Below are 12,912 nucleotides of genomic sequence, written 5' to 3'. Positions count from 1 at the left end.
TCCTTCTTCTTCCATATGCCTCAAATGCCTCAAAGAAGTTAAAGAACATAAAAATCCTTTGCAATGAGGCAATGAGTGGCTATGAGGATCCAATAGTAGATGCATGCAGGGCCTTCTCAATCATTAGATCCTCATAGTATTTAATCTCAGAGATTTAACTCTAGTTAAAAGAAATGAAGTGAAATCTCCATACTTATTCTTAAAAAATAATATATGTAATCATCCATGTGATTATATCATTAACTTCAAATCATTTCATATTTGGTTGCAAAATTTCACTTAACTTTGGCGTCTAAAACTGTATTTTATAATATGTATAATAAAAATTATATATAAAATATATAATTACTAAATATAGTTAAAAAAAAAAAACTATGTATGACATTATTATTATTTTTTTTTTTTATTCCCTTTGCATTCAAATAGAGCTACAAAATTTGTAGAAATGCAAAATAATACTAATATTGCTAATGCATATGCATGGACGTTCAAGCAAAAGAATTTATGTGATTAATCTAAATCATGTTTTCTCTATCCAAGTGTCATAATGCAATATATACAAAAGAGAATAGATGGCTTTTGATATTTGAAAGTAGTACGTACATAGATAATAAATATATCTTATGTTATTCTAAATAAATAAATAAATAAATATTTTGTTGGTAAAAAAAAATTAAATATTGAAAAGGCATTGATAAGCATGAAAAAAATATTAGAATATTAAAAAAATATATTTAATTGATTTATCGATTTGTAGCCCACATTTTATTGATTAAAACCCAAATCAAATCGATTATAAAAAGTTAAACCAAAACAAACCAACCACATTGTCGTTTGATTTATCGGTTTGATATCGAGTTGGCAGTTGACACCCTTCCCGGATTCTGGGTTTCTAAAACGTTCGTTTCTTCCACGTTCTCTGTCAGTGGCCCCGTGCCATGCACGGGATAACAGTAACACAAAACTTAAAAGTTGACTATTTCGTGCGGCGGCCACTGTCGGTAACGGCTAACAGCATAGCCGTAGCACACTAGGAGTCTATCAGTCATCATCCATCCACACTGCGTAATCGTAGTTACAGGCTATGGCAAACCTCTATGATTTAGAGACTACTCTTAAGTCAGACTCTGAAGTGGGAATGAGAGAGTGTGAGCTACTACTGCCGTTCTCGGATGCAAGCATGAGAAGCTTCGACAGTGGAGATGTATTCAGAGCACTGCGGTTCATATGGTTTCTCACTTTCGCTTTAATGTCTTACGGTTTCTTCTTTCTCGACAGGCATTGGTCCGATCGCTACCAACTGGTAGTGTTCTTCAACAGTCAACAATTCAATATCGGCAACCAAATCACGAATGTCGATTTTTCTCCTAACGCAAATAAGGAATTCGATCTATCAAAGTCTATTGCTAAACAGACCGACAAGGTTCCCGATTCAAAATCTCCACCATCTGCTCCGCCGCCGGCAGAGGTGGGTTTGTTCGAGAGAATAGGGATTGTAGATGAGAATGGGATAATGACGGAGGAATTCGAGATAGGTGGATTTGATCCCGATGTGGTCGAGAATTTTGGGAACGATAAGGAAATAAGAGAGAGAAAGAGTGAGGGTACTGGGGTTAGGGTTAAGAAATTCGAATTGTGTCCGGCGAGCATGAGAGATTATATACCTTGTCTTGATAATGTCGATGACATTAAGAAGCTGAAGACGACGAAGAGGGGAGAGAGTTTCGAGCGGCATTGTCCTGGGGAAGGTAAGAATTTGAATTGCTTGGTTCCGGCACCGGAGGGCTACAGGACTCCAATTCCGTGGCCGAGAAGCAGGGATGAGGTGCTTCCGCAATCGCTATCCTTTTATTTAATATCTCTGTCTTAAATTACTAGCTGGTGTACTGCATTTGATAGTTGGAACCATTATATTATAATACAGCTGGGAATGCTCTATTATTTAAGTAGCTTGACTAGATCGTGAAAGATTCTCGGTCTTTCCTTGAAATTGTAAAAGTTTCCAAGATAGTGAAGCAAGAACTGCGTGCTTGAAATGCTGTTATTATCTTCTTCAATTGCATCATTTCTCTTCCCTGTCGTTACTTTGGTATGGCCCAGATTTTAGAATAAAAGATCACACTGGAGGTTCCCTGAAGTGGACTGTATTTGTACTCTGCTTTATTAGTGTAGTCACGTTGCTTACCAAATTACCAGACAAAGTTAGTGCACAAGAGTGAACATGTGGAAACATATTGTTATGTAGATATATGTAAATTAGCTAGTATGTGCCAATTCAACCATTAGCTGGTGTTCTAGCAAGGGCTGACGAATTTCATAGCTTTTACTTGTTGGTAAATTATTATTGCATGATATTGGAATATGATAGTTAAGAAAAAAGAAAAAAAGGAATAAGTTTTTGATGATCATTCTGCCTTGAATTCCATTTTATTTATTCATTTATTTTTAACCTTTTTCTATATACTGAAGCATCATCTTACACTCGTCTCACATTTATTTTTTTCCAAACTAATTTAAAGATGAAATACCATCTGGTTCTTTTGTATATAAGAAGCATCTTCATTAAGTTAGATTCTCAGTATTTTATGTTTTGTTTTCGTTGTGAGATGGCTTACCTGGTTCTAGTGATAAGTGAACTACTGTCCATATGTAGCTGATTTGTTTTCTGCTTTCTGATTTTGATTCCTAAAGCTCTTACTTTGATAAATAAACAACTGACTTTTTCAGTGTCAATATCTAATTAAAGATCATAATTAAGTCATGATAATGACATCATTACAGGTGCAGTTCAGTAATGTACCTGATACGTGTTTGGTTGAAGATAAAGGGGGTCAGAATTCGATTAAAAGAGTGGGGGATAAATTAAAAATTTCAGGAGGTGGAACCCAGTTTATACATGGTGCTGATCTATATTTGCATCAAATTGTAGAGGTTCGTTGTATTTCAGAATTTCATTCTTGGTCAGAGGGAGAAAAATGTTCAGTTGTTTTTTGCTTTGTCTCTTTTTAAGTCAGATTTTCATTTTACATGCAGATGGTTCCTGATGTTGCGTTTGGCCATCATACTCGTGTCACCTTGGATGTTGGGTGTGGAGTAGCAAACTTTGGTGCTGATCTTCTTTCATGGAATGTGATCACTATGTCCATAGCACCAAAAGATGTTCATAAGAACCAGATTCAATTTGCTCTTGAGCGTGGTGTACCTGCCATGGTGGCAGCATTTGCAACTCATTGTCTGCTGTATCCAAGCCAGGCTTTTGATTTGATACATTGTTCAAGATGTAGAATTAATTGGACCCGTGATGGTACTCTATTCTCTTCCCCCACCCCCCCCCCCAAAAAAAAAAAAGAGAAGGTGGAAACCATAACAAGCTCTATCTCCTTAGAATTGCTTTAGAGAGAGGCCAGGTCATTAAACAATGAACTGATGAAAAATTTCCTTGTCAAGTCCTGCATACATATGTAAATCTGTCCTATATTATTTCCTTCAGAATGGTAGTGAACATTAATCCCATATTTTCTAAGTATTGTATTTTCCATCTTTTACTCTCATAGAACAACAAATGGCTGTACTTTTGGGATCTTCTATTAAATATCAATAGAAGTATCATTGGCTAACTTCTTTATTTCCTCAAAAGTACATTGTCTGGGATGGTTTGTAGTCATTGCAATGCTTCTAGGATTTGTTGAGACACATAAAATTTTCATTTCTAAATGTGTGTTTTTTCCCCTTTGTTTCTGAAGATGGAATTTTGCTTCTTGAGGCCAATAGGATGCTTAGGGCTGGAGGCTACTTTGTTTGGGCAGCGCATCCAGTTTATCAACATGAAGAGAATCGTGAAGAACAATGGAAAGGTATTATCATTTGGATGAAAATCCAAAGAATTACTTAAGAAGTTAATCAAATCCTATCTATTCCCATGCAAAGATTGCTTATCCACAATTAGAAAGGTCTGTATTTTATGTTGTGATGTACTATTCTGTTTCAGAAACTGTACACTAGACCAGTACTGAACTTGTTCTGAAATGGACTGGCAAGGACTTTTGAATTACTTGGGAAACTACTAGAACACTCTTCAATTTCAACCTTCTCAATGTTATGGGCTATATATATATATATATATATAATTTTTTTTTTTTTTTTTGGGGGGAGGGGGCGGGTGGGGGGTTTAAATTACTACAATTCACAACAATGATATGGGCTTTGTTATCATTCACAGAGATGGTGGACCTTACTGTTCGTCTTTGCTGGGAGCTTGTGAGGAAGAAGGGTTATCTTGCTATTTGGCAGAAGCCTATGAACAACAGCTGTTATGTCAGTCGCGATCCTGGAGCCGAACCTCCTCTTTGTGATCCTGATGATGACCCAGACAATGTTTGGTATGTCCATTACAGTACTCCATTCAATTTTGAAAATGTTTTATGCAACACAAATTCATTAACCATATTTAGAAGGAAAAAAAATGGCAAGTTCATTAATTGGTATGCATGTATGTATATTTCTAGACCTCTGGGCCATAAATCAGAACTCTGCCAAAAGAGACATGGAAAAACACCAATTGTTGTCTAGTTTGGAGGCCCCTTTTTACTTTTAAATTGTTTTGCTTAACATATGAAGGAAAAGTCAAGATTTCCATCTCTAGTACTTGAAGACTTTAATGGGTTGTTTGACATTTTCAATTCTACAAATATGAAATAACTGAAATATTCCTCCACTCATTTAACCGCAAACCTATATTTGTCCTTTTTGATTAAATCTACTCTATATTAGCCGCATGGTGAGAGTATTTTGGACTCTTGTGGTACAATTTATTTTAACATTTTGAGATTCAAAAAGTATGCTACAGTGATCGATTTTTCAACTCATAGCAAAAATACTTTGAACAGTGTCTCTAATATAAAGTACGAATAGGGCATGTAGAATGCCGTCCACACCCCACCCTAAGGGGAAAAAAAATTGTGGTTTAAACTAGTGGAAAATGAAAAATTGTATATTAAGGATAGAAATACCAATTAGTACTATTTTTAATAAAGTTGTGTAATCTAGATTTTCTTTGCTTAATTCAGACATTTAAATGAATAAGGTGAAATTCTCAGCCACATTTTACTTCCAGCTTTGAAACAAATTTAGGAAAAAGCTTTGAAATGAAGCAGTCCCAGATAGTACGCTTTCCATCTAAGAACTTGATTGGGTTTGACCTGCTTGAGTATACCTGTGGGTGGCAGAAGTTTGATGTGACTCGGGCCAGTTTGGTATCTAAGGTAGCCTAGCCTTGCCTGGCCCAAGGGTACATACCCTGAACACTTAGCCAGCCTCATCTGACTTTGTCTGAGGTTAACCAATCCTAAGCCAGCCTATCTTAGCTGGGCTTAACCCTAACCAGCCCAATTAATCTGATTTTTCTAAATTGGGCCAGTTGAGTTAGGTTGGTCCTATGCTCCTATTTACAATAAAAAAATCGTTGAATCACCCATGTGACTTACCCACCAAATCTATGAACAGAAAAAGTATCTAAGGGTATTTTATTAATTGCATTATCCACCCAGTATATTTACATAAGTACCCTTGGCTTTGAATTTTTTTTTTTGGGGGGGGGTGTTTGATGGGGACAACCTCCTGTTTATGTTCAGGAATTGTGCACATTGTGAAATCAATTTGGTTCCTCAAAATATTATAATATACATCTGTTTAATCATTTTTTTTTTGTAAGAATATCTGTTTGATAAATAATGATTATGATACAGTAGGACCTCTTGTAACTAATAATTATGGTGGGAATAAATTTTATTTATTACAGAAGAGTATTTAGTATAAGAAACTGTTATAAACTGTGAAATCAATATGGTTTTGCAGATTTCGATTAACTAAACGAGATTTATCTGTTTATTAAATAATGATGACAAGAGTGCCTCATGGTTCAAGTTCTCGCTGAGATCTCATTTTTTTAGATTAGTGAGACGAGATCACAGGCGAGGTGTGAAAACAACAAGATCTCGCAAAATCTCGCCAAAATCTCGCCTCTCTCTCTCCCTCTCTCTACTTTTTTGAAGAAAAAACACTAAGGGGCAAGAATTTTGGTGCTTTTGCTTGAGGATCTCCATTCCTACACTCATTGAACTTAAAGAGTAGAGAATATCACCTCCTCATCCGCATTTGGAGTTACTTTTCTTCTCAAGAACCATTTTAGATAAAAAAAATCTTCTCAAACCCATTTTTTCGTAGAAACATCATTAGTAGCTTAACTTATGTCATTTCAAATTTTCAAATATATGTTAATGTGACTCATCAGTCATCAATGTTAATTGTTAATCAATTAAGTAATTATCTATGATATCTTTTAATTTCTTAAGATTATGGTGTGTCGTGTTGGTTGTGGAATGTGGATTGTGGAATAGAGCATACTAGCCTAGGGTCCGAAGAGCTGGAGACTACTTACATAGGGTATGAAGTCAAAGTACCATTTTAAGTTTGATGTTTAAAATACTGATGTTTCCATTGGTCTTTCAGGGACTACCAAGACCATATGACCACCGAGACCAACCACCGACTCGATAGCAAAAAAATACATGATCTCGGCGAGATCTCTCTTTTTTGGATTAGCGAGATGGGGGGCGAGAGCGAGATCTTAAACCTTGGAGTGCCTTATGTACATACAGTCATATAACATATATGCAATTATGCATTACATTATTCATTAATATCTCCTGCTTAAACATGTGAGGTCAGCTCTGGTTGGACCTGGTGAACCCAACATGTTTACTGTTATGTAGCCCAGCCTGAGCCAGAATTCAGTATGGGCCCAATTAGGCCTGGTTAGAGTTGTAGAAGTCTCAACTAACCTAGGTTTTGATTGTAGTAAGAGAAAGAAAGCTTGCTGTTTTGGGATATGGAAAATGTAAACAGCAAGGGAATTTAGGGTTTGAGCTGAAATAAGAGCTAGGATTATGACGGTTGATGAAAGGTGAAGTTGTTGTTTGATAGAACATGCTTAAAACGGTGTTCTGGTGAGAGTTAGGTGTAGAGAAACGGTGAAAAGAAAACTGTTTCAGGGCTGTACTATTGCAATAGAAATAGAATGTACATCTTGAAGAGAAAGAAAAGTAGAAGCATAAGAATAGATTACTCAACTAGGAATTCACTTTGGGATGGAGGAATCCACCTTCAAATGAGTCTGAATCCTTATAGCAGTAGTTCAACACCCAAAGTGAAAATTTGCATTCATTTCAATCCATTCAAAAGTAGAACATTACTTGTAGGGATTTCTTATTGACACCCTTCAAGGTGTCAAATAATTTGTAATCTCTCTATTGGTCTTTTTAGAAACACAAATTTTTCCAGTGAGGGTAAATATTGTCATTTTACATGTTTATTCGACATGACAATGACAGCTTTGGATAATGAAATTATGATAAGTCACTTTCAAATTATTTTTGGAAACCCTTTCATAACCCTTACTTAAAGACCTTTTGGGAATAAGACAAAGGACAATTAAAAGGTGGTGTTAAGTTCTAACTACACCTATGGAGGTGTCATTTAGACACTTCCTTACTTATATTACTAAGTTGCTCGTGGTTCAAGTAGTTACTCACATAGGTGGTAACTAGTTACTTATCCACAAGGGACTAGGAACTTCTTTCACCTTGAAATCAAAATAATACCCTTTTCTAGAAACCTTAATTAAAAATGTGCCCCATGTTATAATATTTAACTGAAAATAAATCCTACCTTATTAACCCTGTAACAGAAGACTTTGAACCACTCATAATAATCATACTTAATGGCATTAATATAAATCCCTAATAGTTCCCATGTGGGCCCAACAAGCTTAAAAACCTAATTCTGACCTGCTTCACTGTTTTTTCTCCACATCATTAGCCTGGCCCAAGTTGCATCTCTAGTAGTCTGTAGTTCTATTAAGGAATGTCCCTAAGCTAATAATTCTGTAGAGGAAATTCTAAAAGAATAGGTTAGTCAGTTTTATTGGCTTAGGTTTAGATTGGGTGCTTGTTTGAATGAAATGTTTTGGCCCACTAAATATATAGCCTGCGTACAACTTACCTTCTATACTTTTGGGTGGTTAACTGTCATCCAGCTCTACTTAGCCAACATGGCCATGCGATTTGGATTAGTGTCAGAATCTAAAAAGGGATCCATGCAAATATATAATGGACTTTTTTAGTGTGTTCTTCATATTTTGTTTTATTAGAAGAAAAAACAGGAAAATTACATAGAATTCATTGTTTGGTACAAAATATTAGTTTCCTTGATCAGGATTTTCCTTTTCATCGCCTTATAGGCAATATGCTTAATCAAAAGGACAAGATTGTTGTCAGCCTTTACACAAAAATTGGGTATGAACAAAAAATGCTCCGTGTCTAAACGGAGGTGAAAGGTGATCCGTGTGTTGGTGTATAATGTCTTGTATTCCGTCGCAATTTAATCCAGGGAGTACTGGTGCAGCACCTAGACAGGAAGGATGGCAGTCCCGCTAGCCGGTTAGCGGGCAGTGGGGGTTGCAAGGGGGGCAGGAGGGGGTGTAGGGGGGCGTAGCCCCCCGCTCGAATTTTTTATTTGAGGGCAATTGTGTACTTTCCGGATAAGGGTTTTTTCGCTATATATTTGTAGCAAGGGTTTCTTTCTCTGTAATGCAAGCAATACAGAGAGGTGTGAGGAAGAGCGTTGTAACCCTATTCTCCATTAATAGTGAAGCAGAATCTCATCTCACCGGGGACGTAGGCAACCTTGCCGAACCTCGTAAAATCCGTGTGCATTGTTTGTTTTGTTTTTCCATTATCTTCTGCATCGTTTTAGGGTTGTGTTTCTACACCGTGGCCAATACCTAACATTGTTAGGGATCATCAAAAGTTCAAGATCTTCCTCATCACTCCGTATCTCTTTGACTTCCCATCCTTGCTCGTAAGCTTTTATCATCCCATGAAGTAGGCCCTGCGCTGCTGCCTAAGTACCTTTTCCTGTCATTAAGTAGTTGGCATAGAGTAATAAGCATTTGTCTTGTGAGAACAAAGCAGTAGCCCAACCAGATATATTTTGAAACTGGTAAGTTACAGCAGATATGATTATAACATTTTGTGCAAAAAAAGGAAGTCTTGGTACGTGAGCAGGTTTAGGTTTAATAAAATTCACCTGTAAAGCATCTGGTTTGTCAATTGGACCATTAGCAACCATTACTGTACCTGATGCAGAATAGTATGCGGATTTGGTTTCTGAAGTCCGAATTGACAAGGTTTCTATCCATAAGAAATAACACGTGATAATGAATATATTACGTAAGTGTGTTCTTCATTATGACCTATGAAGTAATTGGATTTACCAGCCGAATGATGGCCTAGGCCTGACTTGGGTTTGGTTGGCTTGGGACACAGTCAGGTCAACCCATTCGGGGGAATGCAGCATATGGCAGGAATTAGCATTGAGAATCAAAGAACCAATAAATTTCAATTTTTTTATATTGTTACAAGTTGGATAGGTTTAGGTCCTGCAGGTTGGTTTTGAGTTTGGGTGTGTAATCATTCAGAAAATTGGTTGGGTGTTTCTGAAATAGCTAAAATTTCAATCCAGTCCATACGAATCCGAACCAATCAATCATAGTTGTCTTGGTTTTTCCCCCCTCCACCGCCATGGGTCGCTTAGCTGCCTTGATAAGTATGCAATCAATTGCTTATCATTATTGCACCTTCTCCTTACAAACGCTAGCAATTATTCAACTAACCATTAGAGCAGCTCCGGCAAGGCTGCAATTTTTATCTTCTTGCACCTCTTTGTTGTTGCAATCAAATTGTTGCTTTTGCTTCACTATTCTGCCCCTCTGAATTTTCTGGAGGGCTGTGAACCTGTAGATCCCTATGAGGGGGGGGGGGAACTAAAATCCAGTCAAAGTTGAGTTTTTTATACTAATGTTTCTGGTGAGCGACACAAGAAAGCAAAGAAATTTAGTTTATTACTGTACTATAATATAATATAAGATTCTCCAGATTCTTTGCAGGAATGTTCGTCTGAAGGCATGCATCACTCGATTACCAGAGAATGGAAATGGAGCAAATGTTCCATTGTGGCCCGCACGCCTGCAGAATCCACCAGATAGGCTTCAGACCATACAAATGGATGCCTACATATCTAGAAAAGAACTCTTCAAGGCAGAGTCTAACTACTGGAATGATATAATAAGAGGTTATGCTCGTGCTTTTCATTGGAAAAAAATGAAAGTTCGAAATGTGATGGACATGAAAGCTGGGTTTGGAGGGTATTCTATTTATCTTCCTTTTTAACTGGTCCTTTTATCACTATATGGTGCTTATAAATTACCAATTATGAAATCTCCAGTTGCAAATTATTGTTTTCTTTCATTAGATATGGAACTGCATTTTGACCATGTTGATGATTGTTGTTGATGGTGCGGCAGATTTGCAGCAGCATTAATTGGCCAACAGATTGATTGCTGGGTGATGAACGTCGTTCCTGTTAGTGGGCCCAATACATTGCCTATTATTTATGATCGTGGACTTGTAGGAGTTATGCATGATTGGTATTTCCCATGCATCTTTAATGTTTAACCTTTTTTGTTTTAGTTTGCAATAGCGAACACCATTGCAATTCTTGGATTTTTAGAGGAATAATCAGTTTTAGACTTATAAGCTTCTAGGGGGAAAAAGTTTTAGTATGGAGAGGCTCTTCAGTGCATGAAACCTCTACACGAAGTGCATGACCTTATGTATTGGGATGTATTTTATTCATAATACAATCTATTTGTGTCATGGCCAGCTTTGCCGACTGAAAGTCGGATGTGATTGAACTTATCCAGTGGAGTGTAACTATGGTTTACCAATTGCACAATTACATACATGGTCTCTATACTAGTGAAAGTGTTCTGCCTAAGTGGTCTTTTACGTAGTCTTATGCCAGTCTGATCAATCATGGTCACCATTCCATCATCTGTATTCTGTTACTAGGTCAGAAATACAATGCTGAGTGACAGAGTGAAATAGTGCCAATTTTTTTACCTATATTGGATGGTTCCATCTTCCTTGCATATGTGGCACATTTTTTGTTAGCAGACCTTGTTTGCAGTACACCAAGTGGTTGCAATCTAGTTTTCTACATGAAATATTAGTTTTCTTTGCATATGCGTGAGATTAGCTTTGCTGTCAGGAGACCTTGTTTGTAATGAACCAGGTGGTTGCACTTCTAAGTGTTCTTTATGAAACTTCCTTTATGCATTGGAAACCTTTGAATGCTCTGTTTAGGAGGAGCGATATGATTCAGATTGGAGGCTTTAAAAGAACCAGGGGTAGAACTAAAATGTCTCTTGGAGAAATGGTGAGGAAAGACATGCATAGCTTAGGTCTGGGAACAAATATGGCTTTGAATAGAGTTGATTGGCAAAAGAAGATCTATGTAGCTGAACCCATTTAGTTAGAATAAGGCTGAATTGTGATGTACCTGTTCTGTTTGTAGTTAATTTGAAGGTGTAGCTTAGATTTTCACTCCACATTACCCAATATCCCACCTATTCTTGAATTTGTTCAAGGTGCAGTTTAGATTTCATTCACCTATAAGCCTTGTGGAATATTTCCCATAGGCAGTCTTTGATGTGAATTAAATGGCAATCTTTATTTGCAGACTTGAATTATTTATTGCTCCATTGACTTCATTCACATTCTTGGATTTTTCTTACAGCAACCCCCTGCAGTTGTACAAACTATTTGTTTATCACTTTTGAGAACAAAATATTTTTGGAGTTGTACTATTATATCTGTTATACTGGGTATAGTAATTGTTGCCAAGTTTCATTGTTTTGGCATAATCTAATGCTGAAATCTTCCTTTGCAGGTGTGAGCCGTTCGATACTTATCCAAGAACTTATGATTTGTTACATGCAGCCAATCTCTTCTCCATTGAGAAAAAGAGGTATGTTAACCTTCTTCCATTGTTGCGGGATAAATAGTTCTGGAATTAGAAGATTTATCCCAATTCTTAGTTTGGAAGAGTTTTAACCTCAACTCTTCATTTGCCTCATTAACATTTAATCCCAAGATCCTTATTTAAACAAATTGTGTCCTTGTAATAAATGTTTTCAGGTGCAACATCTCTGTTATCATGCTTGAGATGGATCGAATACTAAGACCTGGGGGCCGTGTGTATATTCGCGATACTGTATCAGTCATAGGTGAAGTTCAGGAGGTTGGAAAAGCCATGGAGTGGCATACTGTGCTACGTGATACATCTGAGGGACCGTATTCAAGTTGGAAGATCTTAACATGTGACAAACCCCTTTTGCATGCTTGAATGAGTGAGGCTTGTAAAGTAACTGTTACCCACCATTTCATAAATTTTGAGGGAATGATAGATGCTGACACTAAAGTAATGCTTTGCAACTATCAAGACTTTGATGAGCAAAAATTGTTCTGTCAAGGGCATTCCCAACCTAATCCACCCATGGATGCATCTCGTTTGATTATCATTCTTTTTTCAAGCTCATTTGTAATTTCACCCATAGAAAGAAGAGAAAATAAAGTTGTCCTTTTTTAATCTTTTATCTTTATAGATTAGGTTCAAGTAAATGTAAGTTGTTGTAACCTCTAATCATTGTTAGCACAACATTCATATCACTAACCAGCCATTCCTTTGTCATTTAATTTATTTTCTTTCAAGTCTTTGATCTCTCTCTCTCTCTCTCTCTCTCTCTCTCTCTCTCTGATTCCTGGTCTTGTCCTTCCAGTGAATTACCATATTCTGCATAAAATCCTTTAGGAAAATGATTTGTAGCCAGTCACAGGCCAAAAGGCTTCATATGTGAAGTAACTTCAAATTTTCTTAACCTCATACACACCTAGGTCCTTTTCACACTATTAGCCGATAACATTATTATATTGCAAAATTATAATTCCCTTCAAG

At 36.7% G+C, this 12,912-nt stretch overlaps 1 protein-coding gene across 1 annotated transcript; it reads left to right on the top strand.

Moving 5' to 3' along the window:
* Positions 1-879: 879 nt before the first annotated feature.
* On the top strand, positions 880-12,653 carry LOC122057125 (probable methyltransferase PMT11). Its single transcript, XM_042619126.1, has 9 exons — positions 880-1,825; positions 2,782-2,931; positions 3,034-3,304; positions 3,744-3,854; positions 4,220-4,379; positions 10,004-10,261; positions 10,421-10,543; positions 11,848-11,925; positions 12,096-12,653. The coding sequence occupies exons 1-9, from the start codon at positions 1,085-1,087 to the stop codon at positions 12,301-12,303; spliced, it is 2,100 nt and encodes a 699-aa protein (XP_042475060.1). The 5' UTR covers positions 880-1,084; the 3' UTR covers positions 12,304-12,653.
* Positions 12,654-12,912: the final 259 nt, after the last annotated feature.

This window comes from Macadamia integrifolia, chromosome 12, assembly GCF_013358625.1.
Source record: "Macadamia integrifolia cultivar HAES 741 chromosome 12, SCU_Mint_v3, whole genome shotgun sequence".
Taxonomy (NCBI): Eukaryota; Viridiplantae; Streptophyta; class Magnoliopsida; order Proteales; family Proteaceae; genus Macadamia; species Macadamia integrifolia.
Note: the sequence above shows the minus strand (reverse complement) of the source record. Positions and strands in the feature narration are given on the sequence as shown.